Raw genomic sequence first — 22307 nt, forward strand, 5'->3', positions numbered from 1 at the left:
TGGGGTTAAAACCACTGGATCTCCACTCAACAGTGTTAAGATTATAGGTGAGGCTGTGACAGCCGGGAGATGAAATGACCAGCTATGTCTTGATTGAGGATGGGCATGCTATATCCAACTGTTAGGTTGTTTCTCCTCAACTATTATCTGAGAAAAATTAACAAGAGGGTTGGTTTCCCAGGGGTTTCCCACAGCAGGACCAGGATAACAAACAGGCCAAAGTTACGACCATTGTAGACCCAGCAAGGGCAAAACAGGTACTTCCCAAGGAGTGCCAATTTAGAAAATCAACAGCAAGCAAGCACAGTATTGATCACCAGGAAGTTGAACAGGAGACCTATCCACCACATTACTTCTATGCTCTTGTTTTTTGAAGAGATGTGCCTGGCCCTCTAGCGGGTCATAGGAATAGGTGGGCTCCTGTGGGACTTTAGAAGAGACCTGCTATGGTCAGGACAGGTGGACCCATTTGGGGACCCTTTCAAGTTTTACTGTAGGGATGGCCAAAGTCACTTAGAAGCATCCTTTCTTGCCAAGTTTTAAGCAAAACTTACCCCTCTGGCTGAGTTGGGTATGAGAAGGTGTTTCCTTATAAGGTGTTGGCAAAACCGGATTTCCATATTCTAGTTCTTTGGAATCAACTTAGGTTGATTACATGGTTTGAGGTGAGGAAGTCAGTAGTAAGGAAGGGTCTTTTCAAAGGAGTTAAGTTCTAGCTTCTCTGGGGCAGTACAGATTCTGAGGTGTGCTGTGGGGAGCATTTTGGTCAATGGTTTGTGGATTTCTTGGCAGAGTTTAGCTATGGTTTTCCTTAGGATGTCACTCTTTTTTTTTTCAGTCTTTCTGGAGCACTGGGTTTGCCAGATGTCCTGAAACTTATAGTGCCTTCCTAGGAAAGTCAAAAGGATCTGGGTAACATTGCTGGGGGGAAAAAAAGCTTGGTTAGTATGACTCAAGAAATTATCCCTGTTTAAAGGAGTTTATAGGGGGTTTGCATTGTGGTACAGCTGGTTAAGCCAGTAGCTTCAAATATCAGAGCGTTCCAGTCCTGGCTGCTCCACTTCTGACCCAACTTTCTGCTAATGTGTCTGGGAAGGCAGCAGAGGATGGCCCAAGTATTTTGGCCCCTGCTACCCATGTGAGAGACCAGACTGGAATTCCTGGCTGTTGCAGCCATTTGGGAAATGAACCAGTAGATGGAGGAGCTATCTGTCTCTCTGTTCTGCCTTTCAAATGAATGAATAAATAAGGAGTTTACAAACTTCTGTTGGATTTTCTATGGGAGGGGAAAGCTTTCACCACCTTGTGAAGGTTTTGATGAATACCAGGGGGTACTTGGTTGTTGATCTGTTGGACATCTGAATAACATCATCTGCCAATCTTCTACTAGATATGTCCTTGAGTGTTGGATTGGTTTTATCAATGAAGGTTTGATGGTGGATTATTATGGGCATACATTTCACAGACAGGGTTACCTGCTTTATGTCTTTCTGAGGCTTCTCTCTGCAAAGATCCTGTGGATCAGTTTCCACAGCTTCTCTTTCCCATAGTGGGGGATGTCATGGATGTGTTTAATGAGCTTCAGAGAAAAGGACATTACCATTTTTGATGAACCATCTGCTATTCTCCTCCCCAAATCCCAACCTTTTAGCTTCCTTGCATTCTTGTTGGGAGTGCCAGGGACAGTTAGGGAGCTTGGAAGGATCTATGGGGATGGCACCTAATAAGGCTCTTCAGATCAGGCCAACTCTTTAGTGGCTTTTGTCTGCCCTGTTGTTTCCTTGGTGACCGTTACATCCTTTTGGTGGATTCATCCTTTTTGTGACTGTTACAATGAATGACTGCCACCTGCTGAGGGAGGGAGTTGGGCTGCCTCTAAAAGAGGCAAGATCAAATGTTTACGTTTTAAAGGGAAGTATTTGGCTGTTAGCATTCTGCTTCTCTTTCATATAGTGGTATAGGCATGCAGTACCAAAAACCTGACTTTGAATCTGTACCTATTGATGATTTCGTCTTTTCCCAATCAGAAGGCCCAAATCAGGGCAGCCCCAATCTGTTTAGCTCTTTGGGGCTGAGGATTATCATGGGAACACCGCTGCTTCTGTGGTGTCACTTCAACTCACCACAGCATAGTCTATCCTCTGGACTTCTCCCTCAATAATTTGCTACCATTTCGCATCTGGATTCTCAAGGGGCTCATCCCAGAGGTCGGGTCTACTGGAGCAGGTGTATTCTCTAGTCCCAGCACACTGAGGTTGTAGGGCCTCTTTGTGTGTGGCCAGAGGAGGGTTGTCAGGTTTAGAGTTTGATAGCCTTTTTTTTTTTTTTAATTTTTTTTGACAGGCAGAGTGGACAGTGAGAGAGAGAGACAGAGAGAAAGGTCTTCCTTTTGCCGTTGGTTCACCACCCAATGGCCACTGCGTCTGCACATCACGCTGATCCGAAGCCAGGAGCCAGGTGCTTCTCCTGGTCTCCCATATGGGTGCAGGGCCAAAGCACTTGGGCCATCCTCCACTGCACTCCCGGGCTATAGCAGAGAGCTGGACTGCAAGAGGAGCAACCGGGACTAGAACCCGGTGTGCTGGCGCTGCAGGTGGAGGATTAGCCTAGTGAGCCGCGGCGCCGGCCTTGATAGCTTTTTAAGGTAATGTGGTATCCTAGAGAAGATCTAGTGTTAGTAAATGGTGTTTCTTATTTCTCCTGTTAGCCAATGATGTCCCTTGACCCTTTTTTTTTTTTTTTTTTTTTTTTGGACAGGCAGAGTGGACAGTGAGAGAGACAGAGAGAAAGGTCTTCCTTTTTGCTGTTGGTTCACCCTCCAATGGCCGCCGCGCCTGGTGCGCGGCGGCCGGCGCACCGCGCTGATCCAATGACAGGAGCCAGGTGCTTCTCCTGGTCTCCCATGGGGTGAAGGGCCCAAGCACTTGGGCCATCCTCCACTGCACTCCCTGGCCACAGCAGAGGGCTGGCCTGGAAGAGGGGCAACCGGGACAGAATCCGGCACCCCGACCGGGACTAGAACCCAGTGTGCCGGCACCGCAAGGCAGAGGATTAGCCTATTGAGCCACAGCGCCGGCATCCCTTGACCCTTAATATGCACCTCATGAGGTGTTTGTGTTTCCCAACAATACAAAGGCCTTGATCAACAAGGTTATGGCAGCTGCTGGTCTTAGGCAACTAGACCATCATTGAGTTTCTGGGCCCAAAGTATTTTTTTTTTTTTTTTAAGATTTATTTATTTATTAGAAAGGCAGAGGCAGGGAGAGAGAGAAAGAGATAGAGAGAGAGAACGAGGGAGGGAGGAGGGGGTCTTCCATCTGCTGGTTCACTTCCCGAATGGCTGCAGTGGCGAGGGGTGGGCTGATCTGAAGCCAGGAATTTCTTCCAGGTCTCCCACGTCGCAACAAGGTCCAAGAATTTAGGACATCTTCCTCTCTTTTCCAAGGCCATAACCAGAGAGCTGGATTGGAAGTGGAGCAGCCAGGACTCGAACCAGCGCCCATATGGGATACTGGCACTGCAGGCGGCAGGTTTGCCTGCTGTGCCACAGCACCAGCCCTGGGCCCAATGTTTTGAATAGTATGCTGCCAGTCTCTGGATAGGTCCTAGCTTTTGACTCAGAACTCCTAAGGCAAGTACAATCCTTTCACAGACATAGAGAGTGAATATTTTTTCTAAGTTTGAGATCCCAGAATCTGGGCTTCGCCTAGCTATGTCTTTTGTGTCTCCAGGGCCCACTGGAATTCTGGGTTTCAGTTGTTTCAATCTGTCCCTATTAAGATGACTCAAACCAATAACCAGGGGCTGGCAGAGAGGCACAACCTGCTGCCACCTGCTGAGATGGTCAGTCCAGGGACTCTTCAGTCCATCCCTCTAAGATGTCTATTGAGATGGCTCAAATCATTAAACCAAAACCGAAAACCTACACAAGAGAAATTAAAGAAATAAAAGGACAAAGAGAAGAAAGAGAAATGTCTGCATGGAGAGGAACAGGAGTCCTGGGAGGGTGAAGAGAACTCACCAGTTGTGAGACACTGAAGCAAAGGTTCAGGGCTACTGCTTGTCCACCGTGAGAGGGATTCTGCTTGTCAGTCCTGACGTTCCTCATTCTCCCCAAAGGAGAGATATCCCCTTTTGCAATTCCCTTCATGGTCATCAAGAATATATCAACTCAAGGTTCTTCACTCACTTGTTAACTTTAAACCCAGACAAGGTTTATTGGAGGATTATGCTTGAGCACAGGGAGACATGGTGGGGAGAGTTGAACAATTTTAAAAAATATTTATTTATTATTTATTTGACAAGCAGGGTGTGAGAGAGGGACACACACACACACACACACACACAGACAGATGCCATTTGCTGGTTGACTCTCCCAGAGCCTGCAACAGCCAGGGTAGTCCTAAACTAGGAGCGAAGAACTCCATCCAGTTCTCTTACATGGATGATGGCAAGGACCCAGGTCCTCCATCTTCTGCTGCTTCCCAGGTGCATTAGCAGGAAACTGGACTTGAAGCAGAGGAGCCAGGACTGTAATTGGCACTCTGACTTGGAAAGCAGGCATCCAAGCAAGGGCTTAACCTTCTGTGCTACAGCACCCACCCCAGAACAGGGGTTTTTGTCAGGTTGAGGAGACAGGCTGTAACCTCTCAGCACATAGCACTTTGGTTTGTAACTGACTTGGTGTTTTGCACAAGTGCTATTGCTCCTTTTATACATGACCTGCTCAAAATGACTGTTGTTGCTTACCACTACTTGCTCAGGAAGATCATACATTGGTCGTACTGGGCTGTTCTGAGCATGCATTACTGGGTTGGGAAAGTCCCTAATGGGACTGTAGGTGTGTCTTTTGTGATTAGGTCTAGATATTCTATGTTCCTGATTAGTTTGGAGCGGGTGGAGCCACCTGTGGTTGGAGATGGATATGTGGTTGGGTTGGGAGGGGCCTGAGTATTTGAGCCCTATTTTATCCTTTCTCACAAGGATTGTGTGTCAGAGATGTCCCATGTTGGATTGAAAAACCTGGGCTTTTATGTTCCTTGTGGTGTGGGCTGCTCTGGGAAGGGCATGATCTAGGACAAGGCAGCCCCTGAAGGAACTGACAGTTGTCTAATGGCCTCATTCCTTGCTACAGTTGGCAGTGAGTCCTTTGAAGGGACGTGTAGGTGGCATATCTCCCTGTCTACCATGCTGTCTTTCTTCAGAATGAGAAAGTATTTCCTAGAAGTTACCCATACGACTTCCAAGCATTCAGTTAGGTGCCATAATAAAGGTTAGTGATTGCCCTTCAGAGCCTTTCTACACTTCTCTTTACTAGAGGATCTGATTTTTCAGTGGATGTACGCAGGGCCTTCAGAGTGTTCATGAAATGTGTAATGTGAAAGAAACTATGGATTTCAAAATTATTTTATACAGTAATAAACTTATCTTTTAATTATATTTTCCATGAACTTTTTGAAGTCAGCTAGTATGGCATAATGGCCACATTTTTCAGCTTCCTTTTACCTACAGATATGTCCAATTTTCAGTTAATGAGATGTAAGTTGAATTGTCATGTTTGACTTAGAGGGATAAGATATGCTCCTTATTTATTCATTTATTCATTTATTTATTTTTCTGCAGCCTCTTGCTGGGTAGAATGCGGGTATATTGATCAGAGCTTGAGTAGCCATCGTGGGTTATGAGGTAGAAGGCACATGTTGAGAATGGTAAAGCAACGTGGTAAAAGGAATTAACTGATCCTCATGGAAATGCTTTTGTTAGGATTTTGTAACCTGATTAAGCCATTACTTTTTTTATGATTTATTACTTTATTTATTTGAAAGGCAGAGTGACAGGGAAAATCTTCCATCTCTTGGTTCACTCCCCAAATGGCTGCAATGGTTGGGGCAGGGCCAAGCTGAAACCAGGAACCTGGAACGCCCTCTAGGTCTTTCATGTGAGTGGTGGTGGCCCAAGCTCTTAGGCATTTTTCACTAATTTCCCAGGCACATTAGCAGGGAGCTAGATCAAAAGAGGAGCAGCTAGGAACCAGTAATCTGATAAGAGATGCAGCAGCTTAACCCGGTATGCCACAGTGTCGCCCCCTGTTTTGTTTTGTTTTTCTGTCAGTTGCATTAAAACTTGATCTTAACTCTAAGAGCATGGGGAAAATGATTGGTTTAGACTAACATTTTTGTGATAGGATGGATAAGGCATGGAGACATTCATATCAGGCAAGTAGTATAGAAGAAGAAAAGATAAAGGATGTAGAAGGATTTGTATGGTGATCTTGCAATAGACCTTAGAATCATAACGAGGTAGTGAGGTAGTGAACTGTGTGTGTGACGGATGTTGAACAGTAAATAAGTGATATAGTTCAGTGGATTGCTGATCTCTGTGGGGCTGAAGACTGATTAGAAAAGGGGAGGGAGCCATGCTAAAGTAACTGGAAAGATAAGAGATTGTAGTCAGGGAGTTGGATGCTTAAAGTAGAAAATTTGATGGTAGTGCTGTTCTTGGTAATGGCAGGACCCAGAGGAGTGGCAGCCAGAGCAGAGAGGGGAAAAGATTGTTGATGGTGAGCTTAAGAAATGGAGGGACTGGGTTTTGGATGGTGGATGCTGATGCAGATGGTTGGAAGTCAGTGAATGGTTTGATAACGTCTTCAGTGCATGAGGGGGTGGCACAGGGGTGTCAGTAGATGACTCAGAAAGTGAGGGAGGCAGATCCAGAAGAGAGCATCTGTTTCAGGGAGACTGACATTATTGATGGAAGAGGGAAGAAAATGATATGGAAACAGCAGTGAGGAAGGAAATAGCATGCGTCGTAAATATTAAACATTTCTATATAGCAAAAAATACTAGACAAAAGTATAAAGAAAAAAGTAAACTGGGAAACTGTATTTATAATACATTTAATATACAAATGGGAGATATACTTACTATAAAAAAAGCTCTTAAACATTAGTTTTTTAAAACTTACTATGATTTTATTTGAAAGGAAGAGAGGGAAGGAGAGGGAGAAGAAAAGGGGTAGGGTAGGGAGAGAGAAGCAGACATATAGAAATCTTCCATCTGTTGATTCACTCTCCTGAATGTCCATGTGGCTGGACCAGGATAAAGGCAGGAGCCCAGAATTCATTCTAGATCTCCCACGTAGGTGACAGAGACCCACGTCCTTGAGCCATCACATGCCGCTTCCCAGAGTGAATTGACAGGAAGCTGGAATTAGAAGTGGAACCAGGACTTGGACCTAGTAGATACTGTGTTATGGATGGAGGCATCCCAAGCAACATCTTACCTACTATACCAGATGCCTGCCCCTAAATAATAATTTGAAAAAGACAACTTGGTAGCAAAGTAGGCAAAGAATACTGAATCTTAATTTACAAGAGAGGAAATGCAAAAAGCCAAAATATATGGGAAGATATTCAACCATCAGTGTTAGTAACAATGACAACATTAATGAAATGCTGGGATATGCCTACCATATTGGCAAGACCTAACAGTATTATTAAACTTCAGGCTTGGCACAGATGTGGAAGACAGGTGCTGGCGTGCATGCTCTTGGCATGGTGGATGCTGCTTTGTAAGCAGCTACTACACAGCCATGAGGGCTCCATTGTGTGTGTGACTTGATGTGCTTGTTCATAGTCTGTCTTCAGTGTTCCTATTTTATTTTATTTATTTATTTTTGACAGGCAGATTTAGACAGTGAGAGAGAGAGACAGACAGAGAGAAACGTCTTCCTTTCCGTTGGTTCACCCCCCAAGTGGCTGCTGCGGCTGGCGCGCTGTGCCGATCTGAAGCCAGGAGCCAGGTGCTTCCTCCTAGTCTCCTGTGGGGAGCAACTTGGACTAGACTAAGTTACTGGAATTAAGACTTATTCTATGCATCTGCTCTCCCACAATATGGCGCTGGGAGAGAAGAAAACAGCTTCTACACAGCTGCCTCCAGTTCAGCCAATAAACTGTAGGACTTGCTCCTGATTGGAGGAGAGCAGCGAACTCGGCGTGTGGGCAGCCGAGTTGGGATTGGCAGAGGAGGATTATAAAGGAGGAGAGAGACGGCATGCACCAGGAACATCTAAGGGGAACATCTAAGGGGAACACCTGTGCAGCCCCCGAGAGATCCGGCCGGTGGTGTGCCACTCCCCTGCGGAAGTGGGGAAAGTGGCCAGGGGGAACCGCCCTTCCACGGAGGTGGAAGGGACAGTAGCTAACCCGGGAAGAACCAGCAGCAAACCCGGGGAGGGCTGAGCAGACGAAAGAACAGCGCAGGGTCCTGTGTCGTTCCTCCACGAAGAGGGGGAGCGACAGTCTCCCATGCGGATACAGGGCCCAAGCACTTGGGCCATCCTCCACTGCCTTCCCGGGCCACAGCAGAGAGTTGGATTGGAAGAGGAGCAACTGGGACAGAATCTGGCGCACCAATCGGGACTAGAACCTGGTGTGCTGGTGCCGCAGATGGAGGATTAGCCAAGTGAGCCGCAGCTCTGGCCCCCATTTTATTTTTAAAAAATATTTTTATTTGAAAAACAGAGTTACAGAGAGAGGTAGAGGAAGAGAGATCTTCCATCTGCTGGTTCACTCCCCAAATGGCCACTACGGCCAGAAATGCGCCAGTCCAAAGCCAGGAGCCAAGAGCTTCCTCTGGGTCTCCCAGGCGGGTGCAGGGGCCCAAGAACTTGGACCATCTTCCACTGCTTTCCCAGGCCATAGCAGAGAGCTGGATTGGAAGAGGAGCAGCCAGGACTAGAACTGGCATCCATTTGTGATGCCAACGCTGCAGGTCATGACTTTAACCGCTGCACCACAGCGCCAGCCCCCAGTGTTCCTATTTTAAATGTGCTTTGCTTGAAGCTGTGACTCTGATTTTATTTTTCATAAATGCACTCATTTTATAAATAAATTCCTTTGGCTATTCTCAAGATATAAAGCAAGTCTTTCCCATCTCAGAAATATCTAGTAGGTATTTTGGTTCATACCCATTGGTTTTAATATTTTTATATACTCTTTGTTTCATCTAAATTGGTTCAACCTGAATATAACTACTCAGTCATTTTCCGCTGGTATTCTATACATTAATGTATCCACTGTTAATTATTGGGAATTGAAAAAGATTAATATATGATATTAATATATGAAATGCTGATGGGCTTAAGTTTTTTCTTTTTTCATTTAAATTACAGATTAACTGGATCTTCTGGGTTTGTAACAGATGGGCCTGGAAATTATAAATATAAAACGAAGTGCACGTGGCTCATTGAAGGACAGTAAGTAGTAATGACTGACTTACTATTTTTTTCATGCTGGAACTCAGTGTGGCATCAGTTTTCCTATAAGAAAAATTAGCATTCATAAAGTATTTAAAAATTTTTATTTTATAAGTTTTATGTGATAAATTATTTTGATTTTCTTACTTTTCATAGGCTTGTGAATTTTTTAAAAAACATTTCATGTTGAGTTAATGCTGAAAATAAATTGTATGTCATGGAAATTTTTATATTTTCTACTGTAATAGTTAGGAAACTTAAGTATTCTTAATGTTTTGCTTAAAGCATTGTATTATTTTTCTAAGTTCCTATTTTTATTGTGGACAGGAAAATCAAAGTAACTATTACTGCCTAAGTGGTTCCTGCCTGATCTGCAACCCCTGTGTGTCTCTAGCTGTTGCTTTCTTTTTCTGCTTCTATCCATGGCAGACCTTTAAAGCAGTAGTTCTTAAATTTTTTGGTCTCAGACTTTTTCATCGTCTTAAATTTTGAGGTTCCAAATAACTTTCTTTCATTTATGTGGTTTATATATATGTTTATAACATTAAAAATTAAGAACAAGAAATATTATTTATTAACTCATTTAATAACAGTAATTACAAGCCCTCTACACATTAGCACAAATGACATTTTATGACAAAACCCTTATATTTTTTTAAAACTTATCTTAATGATAAGAGTATTGTGGTTTTACATTTCGCAAATCTCTTCAGTGTGTGTCAGCACCAAAGTTTTTGTTTTCTTGTTTGGTAAAATATGTGAATCTTAAGCAGGTTTAAATGTGGACAGGAAAGTTCCAGATTAGAGGGAGATGTTAAATATTTAAGAGATTAAGGGACCCAAGTAGGTAGGTTTATCTATTTCATAAAATGGAAATTTCATAAGTTTTACCTAGGTGCTGAGCATAAGCAGGGAGGTAGGACTGGATAGTTTGAAATAGTCATTGAGATTTAGTAGCAATTATGGAGGGGGCTGGAGGAGAGGGAGAGGGAGGGAGGGAGGGAGGGAGGGAGAGAGAGAGAGAGAGAGAGAGAGAAAGAGAGAGAGAGAGAAAGCTAGCTAGCTAGTTAGTTAGCTAGTTAGTGATAGGACTGCTGGCAGAATGGAAGTGCCATTTGAAGTTGGTGAACAGAGACCAATACTGGGACCAGTGTGCTCAGTTGTATGACTCTAAAGTTTAGCTTAGTTTTCTTTGGATGTAATCTAAGTCACTGCAGATAAATGGTTTCCTCTAGACCAGGACTTTTTCAGACAGTGCCAAGAAAAGGCGGAGGTACATGCAAGTTTAAAGAATTGGCAGGTATGTCTGTGAAATGACGTGGTGTGGAATCTTAAATTGAAGAAGGAAGTGCAGAAGTAGAAGGGCTAAAGGGTTTTTTCAGAGACTGTTAGAGAATGACTGCTGAGTGGATGTAAAGTCTAGGAAGTCATGGACCACATCTGTTTTGCTTCCCATTGCTTGTTCAGTGGTCCCTTACACATAGTAAGAACTAAATAAGTCTTTGGCAAATGAAAAAATACTGTTTCTGTATTATTAGTGTCTTTTTTCCCTGTGAATTCTTAAAAAGATTCTTTTTTCTCAAATATTTAATCATTGTGATTAAGTTATCTTATTTTGTTCTTTTCAGGCCCAATAGAATAATGAGACTTCGTTTTAATCATTTTGCTACAGAGTGTAGTTGGGACCATTTGTATGTTTATGATGGAGACTCAATTTATGCACCACTAATTGCTGCCTTTAGGTAAGCTTAGTCATATAAGTACTGGTTAGTCATTATTTGATTTCTAGATTTAAATAGATCTTCTCAATTGCATTCTTACTGGATTCACCTTTATTATCACTTAACACATTTATTTCATGGAAAGAGTACTAGTTCTGGAGTCCTGTCACTTGGGTACTAATCCAGACATGGTTTTCATAGCTCCTGCATAAGTGTGCAGGCACAGTACTTGACCTCTCTTCTCAGTTTCCTGATCTATTAGTTTACCTGCTCCTCACTGTGGTGGTAAGTTTATATTTTCAAAATATTTTATTAATAATAAAATAATTTTTCTGTGAAAAATTTAAATCAGGAACCGTATCAGTCTTGTTCCTTGTGTATACCTCATTGCATAGGATTTTAAGAGGATTTTGTTGAATTCCAATATAGGGGTGGGTGTAGTGTGTGTGTTAGTGTGTTTCTATGTATATATTAGGAGTCATGGAAACCATTTGGAAGAATACTCATGAAATAAACAATAACTATTATCTATAGAGGATGAGGAACATACCGGTTGTGTATTATTATTTTTTTCAGCAAGTACATTTTGCAAAGTAATTTAATACCACATATACGGTATGCTCTGAATTGTTTCAGTATTTTAGTTTTTATTAACAGTAAGTAGTTGTTTTTATTATGTTTCTGGCCACAAGGGAATTCAGAATTATCTCAGTTTTTTTTTTTTTCCTTTTTGCGTGGTAGAAGATTTTAAAATATGTTTTTCAAAAATACTTTTACTCAGGGCTGGTGCTGTGGTATAGCCAGTAAAGCATATGGACTCATGTTTGAGTCCTAACTGCTCCACTTCCAATCCAGCTCCCTGCTAGTGTTCCTGGGAAAAGCAGGAATTTGGGATGGCCCCAGTGCTTGGACCCCAGTACCCAAGTGGGAGACCTGGAGAAAACTCCTGGCTCTTGGCTTCATTCTGGCCCAGTCCTGGCCTTTGTGGCCCTTTGAGGGGTGAACCAGCAGATAGAAGATCTCTGTCTCTCATTCTCTCATTCTGTAACTCTGCCTTTCAAATAAATAAATAAATATTTTAAAAAATACATGTATTCTTAGGGAACCATAGTTGTCAGTGCAACTGACTCTAAATTTCTTTCATCAAAAATTTTACATGCTTGATTTTAAAAAGAAATAAGTTCAACAAATACATTTTTAAAATTTTTATTTATTTGAGGCAAAGAGAGCCAGAGACTGATAAACAGAAAGAGATCTTCCAGCCGTTTCCAAAAAGCTCACAGCAGCTGGGGCTGGGCCCACCTGAAACCAGGAGCAAGAAACCCAACCCAGGTCTATCATACTGTAGGTAGCAGGGGCCCAGGTACTTTCCATCACCTGCTTCCTCCTGCAGGTCACATTAGCAGGAAGCTGGATCTGGAAGCAAAGCCAGGTCTTGAACCCAAGTACTCTAATATTGATGCAGGTGTCCCAGGTGGCATTTTTTATCTGCTGTGCCACACACTTGCCCTGTTTAACAAATATTTTTTTGTGTTCTCATATGGAGCCAGTTTGATTGATGTTTCACGTGGGTCAGGGAAGTACAGGGAGTAAGCAATATGTGAGTAGTCGAAGGACAGGAGATTAGGGACTGATGTGCCCTTGTACTTCTCCAACGTGTCTTTGAACTGAAAACTACAGCTATTTTCTGCATTTTAAAGTTTCATGTACAGAGCCAAAGAGCAGGCTAATGGATGGATCGTGATAAGCATTTAAAATGGCTTGTTGGTTGTGCATATCTTCATGACAGCATTTGGAATGTATCTTATATTGTAACACAAAGCACTCCAAACTTTACACAAATACAAACACCAAGTATGATGTTAGCATGATAGTACAGGTTGGGTATTTACTTATTACTGTGTTTGTTAGTCGTAATTCATGGTGCCCCTGTTATGTGCCAGGCACTTTGAATTCTTCAGCTTGACAGTAGTTTCCCTTGTGGGAACAAGAGCCAAGCCCTTGTACCTAACTCTGTTTCACCTGGACTGTGTATTTGATGAGCAGACATGTGGATCAGCAGCAGCAACACAAGTAGAAGGCTCTAATTGTTCTAATCAGTGACTTTTAAGAAAAACCAAAGTCCAAAGGATCTTCAAAAAGTTTATGGGAAATATATATTGTGAAAAAACTGCATGATTTTTATCTTTTCATTCAGTTTTCTATGAACTTTTTTTTAAAGATTTACTTATTATTTATTTGAAGGGCAGAGTTACAGAGAAGAGGGGAGAGAGAGAGAGAGGGAGAAAGAGGAGAGGAGAGAGAGAGATCAAGAGATCCTTCATCCACTGGCCCATCCTCCACTGCCTTCCCAGGTGCACCAGCAGAAAGCTAAATCAAATGTGGAGCAATCAGGACTTGAACTGGCACCCATATGGGATATCAGTGCCCATATGTGATGGCAGTGTCACAGGTGGCAGCCTAACCTGCCATGCCACAATGCCAGCCCCTCCATGAACTTTTTTAAGTACTTATATATGTACATAGGCAAGCTCTTAGTTTTTTTTTAAAACTTGGTTAACTGATATTATAAATTAATGTGTTGGTTATATTAAAATTTAACTTATGATAAAATATTTGAATAGGCAAATGGCAAAATAAACATAGGAAAAATGATTAGCCTCAGGAGTATAAAAGAACTCAAAACCACAGTTTTTAAAAAATCGCTTTTTAAGTTAGGAAAACTAGGTTGGCAGGGTGAGATGGCATGGACCCCTTCATTCTGTACTGACAGGATTTCAGGTTGGCATTTTTCTTCTGGAAAGCACGTTAGTATGATGTATCAAGAGTCTCAAAGCCACCATTTAGACCCTCTGGCTCAGTAATTCCCTCACCAAGGATCCAACAACTACTTACTTAGAATCTCTTATGTGCTGGGCTCTGAGTGAAGTCCTAGGGAAAGCCTGGGTTGCTTTGAGTGACATAGGAAATGCTGTTGGTGTGTTATTTATAACATAGAAGATAAAATATAATTGGCAGGCCAGCGCCGTGGCTCACTTGGCTAATCCTCCATCTGCGGTGCCGGCACCCCAGGTTCTAGTCCTGGTTGGGGTGCCGGATTCTGTCCCGGTTGCTCCTCTTCCAGTCCAACTCTCTGCTGTGGCCTGGGAAGGCAGTGGAGGATGGCCCAAGTGCTTGGGCCTTGCACCTGCGTGGGAGACCAGGAGGAAGCACCTGAATCCTGGCTTTGGATCGGCACAGCGCACCAGCCGCAGCGTGCTGGCCGTAGCAGCCATTTGAGGGGTGACCCAACAGAAAAAGGAAGACCTTTCTCTCTGTCTCTCTCTCTCTCACTGTCTAACTCTGCCTGTCAAAAAAAAAAAAAAATAATTGGCAAATAAAATATATCACAGTGCTAACAATGTTGGAACCATGGGTGCTTGCTTAGCCTTGTTTGTATTTTTATATTAATGGATGTTTTATATTTTTATAAAAATTTCCATGTCTTTCAATACTGTATATCTGGTATTAATCAATTCATAAAGTTACTTTGTATGATTGTAGATGTTTACTAAGTTTACTGAGTTTTCCAGAGGAACATTCTAAGAAGTTTTATAAAATAAAGGAATAGAACCATTGATGTCAAGTCTCATGAAAAATACAACCCAGAATAATAATAGCAGAAGATTTGATCTGTTTCTCAGAGGATCCAGCACCAGCTGGATCCAGAACTAAGAGTAGCTGTGTGCATTTGGTCACAGGAATTTGCCCCTCTTCCTGGATGTGTTTTCTTAAGTGATAAGAATGGATTTCAGTGTTGAGTTTGCATCTGCCACAGTTTGACATGTGTGTGATTGTGCTTCCCCCTTTAAGAAATGTCTTTTCATTCCAGTGGCCTCATTGTTCCTGAGAGAGATGGCAATGAGACTGTCCCCGAGGTTGTTGCCACATCAGGTTTTGCCCTGCTGCATTTTTTTAGTGATGCTGCTTATAATTTGACTGGATTTAATATCACTTACAAGTAAGATATTTAAATCTAATATTGTGATTTTGTTTAAAAATATACATTTTGATTTAACAATAATAATAATTAACATATATTGAAGACTTACCATGTGCTAGGCATTGAACTAAACAATTTGCATGGATTTTTTTTCATTTAAGTTTGCTTTAAAATTCAGAGATGTGTGAGTACTGTTTTTCTGCTCAAAAATTATGGCACAAAAAGGTTAATAAATAGTTCAAGTAAGTGGTGGGAATACAGTCTCAACCCAGTATTGCTGCAGTCGAGCTTCTCCCAGAAAACGGGCATTTTTCTGCTGATGGAATAAAAATACTGAGAGCTTTTGCTAAGTACAATTGGACAAATTTTAGTAGTTGTCCTGTACTCAGTAGTAGAAGAAATCTATGCTCTGAAAGTATCTTAAAAGTCCATTTATCCCCTTTTTTGTCCCCAGATTTTTAAGCATGAAGTCAGCAGTTTTCTAGCACTCATTCCTGATAGGCTATCAGGAGCTATAGGAAAATAACATACCCTGGAGGAGCTAAGTCTCTCTCCCTGTAATTTCTTTATGAGTTTATTCTTGTCCTTTTATTATGAGAATCCAGCAGGGTTGACTTGGTTTCATTATTTGTACCTCGGGCTCTAGCTATGCAGTGTTGAGTTGACCCCATTTGGGCTGAGTGGTAAGTACTGCAGTTTTCCTTGTGAATGAAGTGGAGTGTCTGAGATTCTCGAACCTTGTGTAGGAGAAAGTCCTGCTAAATTAATCGAAGTATTGCTTTGTGTTGACTTAATTTTTCCACTGTCTTTGTAGTTTTGACATGTGTCCGAATAACTGCTCAGGCCGAGGAGAATGTAGGATCAGTAATGTCAGCAACAGTGTTGAGTGTGAGTGCTCTGAAAACTGGAAAGGTGAATCGTGTGACATTCCCCACTGTCCAGATGACTGTGGTTTCCCTCAGCGAGGCATCTGCAATTCAAGCGATGACAGAGGATGCTCCTGCTTCTCAGGGTGGCAGGGTAGGAACTTTTTGCATGTTCACTTTTCTTTCAGTCTTTAGAGTTTTCCCAACTTAATAAGCTGTAGATGGACTTGTTCTTATCATTTGTATGATTTATAGCAAACCTATAGCAGATGGCAAGGAAGCCTTTATACCGCTTTCTCCAGCTTCTTAGATATCTTTCCATTTCACACATGTGTTTGTGGGTGTTTGTCTCTTTGGAATTGTGGAGGGGTTTGATATCCTTTGCAGCCCATTCATGAAAGTTGGAAAACTTGGTCTTAGCCTTAAGAGAACATAGAGCACCAAGCTGGGAGATGGAACAGGAGCTTACAATACAGGTATTTAGTTAGAAATGGTCTCTAAATTCAGAGAAAATTGGGATAGGTTATATGTTATAATTTTAAAGCAATTACCTAATGGTATTATCTATAGAAATAAGTTATTATTAAAGAAGCTCTAAGAAATTCTAAAAGGCATGGGTGATGACAGTGATTTTCTTTATATGCTTACTGCTTCCTCAGAATATTTTTATTTTAAAAATAAATGTATTTGTTTAAATGCTTAACTTGTTAGCTTTGAGTAGTTTGTATTATGATTCCTGGGTCTAGTCATTACATTTTAGCTCTAAAGTTTTTCATTTGAATTACTAATTTATTTGAGAAATTAAGCAAGTTTAAGCAAGTATTTTATTGTTAAAAAATACTTAACCTGGATGTGAGCAAGTCGTCATTAAGACATACGTTGTTTTGAATTTTATTAAGGTTTGCCACTAGTCAGTGTGCTGAGTAAATTAAAAGCAGAAATTTAAGATGTTTATTTAGATGCTAAAGGAAAGACCAAAGTGTTCTTTAAATATTTGTAGATGATTAAAACTTGAAATAAAGTAAGTTTAAAGCTACATTTTGTGAAACTAATTTACTATTTTTATTAGGTCCTGGATGTTCAATTCCTGTACCAGCTAACCATTCATTTTGGACTCAAGAGGAATATTCTAACTTAAAGCTCCCCAGAGCGTCTCATAAAGCTGTGGTCAATGGAAATATAATGTGGGTTGTTGGAGGATATATGTTCAACCACTCAGATTACAATATGGTTCTAGCGTAAGTAGTTTTAAACATTTTTACAAAGTTCTTCACTTTTAAAATATATAAAGTACAGATAAACAAGAGAAAATAAATCATCAACAAGTCTGCTGAGGAAAATCTCTATTAATATTTTGGTAGTATTCCAGATTTTTTTTACATACACTGAGTTTATGAACTTGAGAGCTATGAAGAATTCAACATCATGATAAGTAATAATTTATCTTTACAAATACTATCTCTGATATATTGTTTTATAATCATATAGTAGATTCTATTATAAATAGAGGATCACATTATCTTTTTAAGATTGATTTATTTATTTGAAAGTGAGAATTACAGAGAGAAGGACAGATCTCCCATCCTCTGGTTCACTCTCCAAGTAGCTGCCAGGACAACACCAGGAGTCAGGAACTTCATCTGGGTCTCTGACATGGTTAGCAGGGGCCCAATCACTTGGACCATTCACTGCTGTTTTTTGCCCAGGCCATTAGCAGGGAGCTGGATTGGAAGAGGAACAGCCAGGACATGAACCAGCACCCATATAGGATGTCGGCATTGTAGGAAGTGATTTTTACCTGCTATACTACTACACTGGCCCCCCCCCCCCATTATGTTTTTTTAAAAAATTTATTCATTTGAAAGACAGAATAGCAGACATAACACACACAGAGCACACGTGCACGAGCAAACTCTTCGTTCAGCTGGTTCATTCCCCAAATGCTTGTAACAGCCAGGGCTGGACAAGGCCAAAGCCAGGTGCTAGGGACTCCATTTGGGTCTCCATGTGGCTGGTAGGGACTCAGGTATTTGAATCATCATCTACTGCTATCCCGCATGCATTAGGAAGAAGCTGAATCAGAAGCAAAGCAGCTGGCTCTCAAACCAGCACTCTGATGTGGGATGCCAGTGTTACAAAGTGGTGCCTTAACCAGTGCACCACAATGCCATGTACCAATTTATATATATTTTTGTTATCTGTAAGGCAGAAAAACATAGAGGGAGACAAAGGAAGACAAGGAAAGGTCTCCCATCTGCTGGTTGTATTTTTTGAGAAGTCTGTGACCAGGACTGGTCCAGGCTGCAGCCAGGAACTCAGTCTAGGTCTCACACACATGGGTGGCAGAGACACAGCTACTTGATCATTTTCTGCCTCTTTGGGTGCACATGAGCAGGAAGCTGGAATAGAGTGGAGCTGGGACTGGGACCCAGGCACTCAAGTATCAGATGCGAGCATACTAAGCAGCAGATTAACTGCTTCACCAAACATCTGCCCCTACTTCTCTTTATTTTTTATTTATTTGAGAGGCAGAGTTATAGACAGACAGAGGGAGAGACAGAGAGAGAGAGTTCTTGCATCCACTGATTCACTCTCTAAATGGCCACAGCTGCCAGAGCCAAGCTGCTCTGAAGCCGGGGGCCAGGAGATTTTTTCCCGGTCTCCCACAAAGGTGCAGGTACTCAATCACTTGGATCATCTTCTACTGCTTTCCCAGACCATAGGCAGAGAGCTGGATTGGAAGAGGAGCAGCCAGGACACGAACCTGCACCCACATGGGATGCCAGCACCACAGACGGAGGCAAAGCCTACTGTGCCACAGTGCTGCCCCTCCATCCATAGTTCAAATGGATTGAATTTATAGTTTGCTCAAGGAAGTTATATCATTGTCTGATACTTCCCAGGGTTCAAGGCCTATTTGCTGATTCCATGCAGTTCATTCTTTTTTTTTTAAGATTTTATTTACCTATTTGAGAGGTAGAGTTACAGAGAGAGGGAGAGGCAGAGAGACAGAGGTCTTCCTTCCGCTGGTTCACTCCCCAAATGGCCACAACGGCTGGAGCTGCACCCATCTGAGGCCAGGAGCCAGGAGTTCCTCCAGGTCTCCCATGCAGGTGCAGGGGACCAAGCACTTGGGCCATCTTCTACTGTTTTCCCAGGCCATAGCAGAGAGCTGGACTGGAAGAGGAGCAGCCAGGACTAGAACCGGTGCCCATATGGGATGCCGGTGCTGCAGGTGGAGGATTAGCCCACTGTGCCACAGGACAAGCTCCCTGCTGTTCATTCTAAAAGGAGAATATATGTAATATATGTAGTCATAATAGAATTAGCTATGAAGATTGACTTTTGAAGAAATTTATGAATGCCTACTAACTTTGTGACCTGGAAGCTTTTTCTAGGCATTTTCTGTTAATGACGATGTCAAAAAAAAACAACATCTATTCATTAAAGGATTTTTATTAGTACTGTAGTGGTGGCATAGTTTTTGAATCCCCCCAAATAGGGTCACTAGAACATATGGAACTAGAATGTCACAGTTAAAACTGGATGAGTAATATCTGTAACAAAACTTGGTCAGACGATATTTGTGCCAGTGACTGGGACCAAACATTGGTAGCCATACTACCTGTGTGGTATAAGCCTCTGTAGAAGTGAGCAGAGGGGTCCAATGCTGCTAAAAGATACTCAGAAGCTCAGTAAACCAACTTCAGAACAACAGCTGGAACTGGAAAGAGCCTCACCCATTCTAGAAGCACTGGGGTGGCCTAGAAAGTCTGTAGTAGGATCTGAAAGGGCTAGAGCAGTTTGTCTCTTATTTACTCCCAGAACAAACCAGCCAAAGTTGCCTTGCAGGAGGAAGTTCCACACTGAGGAGAAACTGCTGGGAATGGAATTCAAATTGAGCAGGGTAAAAAGGAACAATAGAGGCAAAGTAGAAGGAAGTTGAGATAACAGTTGGAAGGGGACATAGCCAGGGGATCTTAACAAATACACTGCTGTCTGGTTGAGCACTGTACTACAGCTAAAGAGTGAATAGGAGAGCTGAAAAATTAGAAACAGTATCCTATGCCAAACCTCCCCTGTAAAAGTTCAGGAAAAGTAAGTTTATTTAAAATTAGTAACAGAACATCAAGGCCAAATCGCACAGAAAGTTATTATAAGAAAGAAGAAGGAGAATAAACTGCTTTGTATGGGGAAACATTAAAAATAGAAAAATATGCTCATGAAAAGAAAAAAGAAAAATATTCTCATGAAACTAATAAAAATGATTCAGTATTTCAGAACAAACTACAATAAGAAAATGATACAGGATATAAAAGAACAGTGTCATAACTAAAAAATTTTAGAAAATACTTTGGAAATAGTATGAAAGAGGAAGATTATTTATTTATAATAATAAATAAATAAATAATATTTATAATAATAAATAATAGCCACAATAGTGGGGACCCAGCGCCAGAAGCCAGGAACCCAATCCAGGGCTTCCACGGGGTAGCGGGAGTCCAGTTATTATTATTTTGAAAAGATATATTTTGGGACTGGCACTGTGGCATAGTGGGTAAAGCTGCCACCTGTAGTGCCAGCATGCTATAGCTGCTGTACTGTAGCCATACATTACAGAAATGTGTCCTTACCCTGTACGTGGCAGCAAAGTCCGAGTGGAGAGCCTAGATTTTCTCCCTAGCTAGGATACAGGGAGGTGCCCAATCTTCCTGCCAGAGTGGTATTGGAGAAGGCCAAATAGAGATCGGGGCTTTCATATCCACTATGAGGTGATGAGGCCTCCCTGCCCACTGCAACATCACTGGACACCACATGGGGGAATTCTACCAGCACTACTTTTAGCCGTAATGAGTTGATCTTCAGAGGAGGCTTGTTACAATAACAGAAGATTTAGGGGCCAGTGCTGTGGTGTAGCAGGTGAAGCTGCTGCCTGCATTGCTAGCATCTCATATGGGTGCCGGTTCGAGTCCTGGCTGCTCCACTTTCGATTCAGCTCTCTGCTGTGGCCTGAGAAAGCCACTACACCCATGTGGAAGGCCCGGAAGAAGCTCCCGGCTCCTGGCTTTGGATTGGCACAGCTCCAGCCACTGTGGCCATTTTGGGAGTGAAGCAGCAGATGGAAGACCCTTCGCTCTCTCTCTTTCTCTTTGCCTCTGCCTTTCTGTAACTCTGCCTTTCACATAAATAAATAAGTAAATATTTTTTAAAAAGTAACAGAAGATTTAAATTAGAACTGGAGTCTCATGACACTATACTCAAAATATTCAGATTTTAATTGAAAATATTCGTCATGCCAAGAACCAGGAAAATCTCAATTTGAATAAGAAGAGGCAATCAAGAGACAATGATACAGATGTTAGAATTTTGACAAGGATTTTAAAGTAGCCATCATAAAAATGCTTCATTGAGCAGTTAGGGGCATGCTTGAAATAAATGAAAAATAGAAGGTCTCACCCAGAAAACAGAAGATATAAAGAAAAATCAAATAGAAGTTTTAAAACCAAAAAATACCATAATCAAGACATAAATCTCAGTGGATAGACTCAACAGTAGAATGGAGAAGACAAGAAAGAATCAGTGAACCTGATCATAGAGCAATAGAAATTTAATCTTAATGGAGAAAAAATAGAATTAAAAAAAAATTAAACAGACCCTCAGAGACCTGTGGGGCTCCAACAAAAAATTTAACATTTCTGTCCCTGAGGGATTCCTGAAAGGAGAGGAGAAAGAGGATATGTCTGGAAAAGTATTTGAAGAAATAATGGCTAAATATTTCCCAGATTTGGCTAAACATATAAATCTGCAGACTTAAGAATCTGGGAAAACTGAAAATAATTTAACGCCAGAGAGATAGGCCTGAAGACATATAAGTCAAACTTCTGAAAACCGAAGACAGAGAAGAAACACTTGATTATCAGTAAGAGGAAACTGACAGCTTACTTAAAGGAACAAAAGAATTAGGAAAGATTCTTACCATGGATGCGAGAGGAAGTGTACTGCTCATGTGCTGAAAGAACAGAAGCGTGTTGAAGCCAACCTAGAATTCTATGTCCAGCTAAGATATCTTTCAGGAAAGAAGAGGAAGTCAAAACATCTCAGATAAAGGAAAACTAAGATAATTTGTTGTTGATAAATCTTTCTTCAAAAGAATAGGAAGTTCTCTGAGAGGAAATAATTTTTAAAAAAGGGATTTTAGGAATGTTAGGAAGAGGAAAGAATGATGAAAAGAGCAAAAGATGCTGGTAAATACATGAATTACCTTTTTCTTCAGTTTGTTAAATTAAATTTAATGGATGCAGCAAGTATTATGACAAAATACCCTTTGGCAAAGTAGAAGAATAACTCACCCGAAATTTGTGAATGTTATTTGGAAGATGTGCTGAGCTGTGTTTTTTTTTTTTTTTTTTTTCTGCTTCCTTTTTTTTTTTTTTTTTTTTTGACAGGCAGAATTAGACACAGGTCTTCCTTCCGTTGGTTCAC

The 22307-nt window shown here is 41.5% G+C and overlaps 1 protein-coding gene across 1 annotated transcript in view; it reads left to right on the plus strand.

The window, feature by feature from the left end:
• ATRN (attractin) overlaps positions 1 to 22307 on the plus strand; it is a 160286-nt gene that overhangs the window by 45736 nt on the left and 92243 nt on the right. Inside the window, exons 2-6 of the mRNA XM_002710922.5 lie at positions 9172 to 9255; positions 10884 to 10997; positions 14848 to 14976; positions 15773 to 15978; positions 16894 to 17062. Coding sequence (XP_002710968.1) covers positions 9172 to 9255; positions 10884 to 10997; positions 14848 to 14976; positions 15773 to 15978; positions 16894 to 17062 — 702 coding nt within the window. The remainder of the gene's footprint in view (positions 1 to 9171; positions 9256 to 10883; positions 10998 to 14847; positions 14977 to 15772; positions 15979 to 16893; positions 17063 to 22307) is intronic.

Source organism: Oryctolagus cuniculus, chromosome 11 (genome assembly GCF_964237555.1).
Source record: "Oryctolagus cuniculus chromosome 11, mOryCun1.1, whole genome shotgun sequence".
Taxonomy (NCBI): domain Eukaryota; kingdom Metazoa; phylum Chordata; class Mammalia; order Lagomorpha; family Leporidae; genus Oryctolagus; species Oryctolagus cuniculus.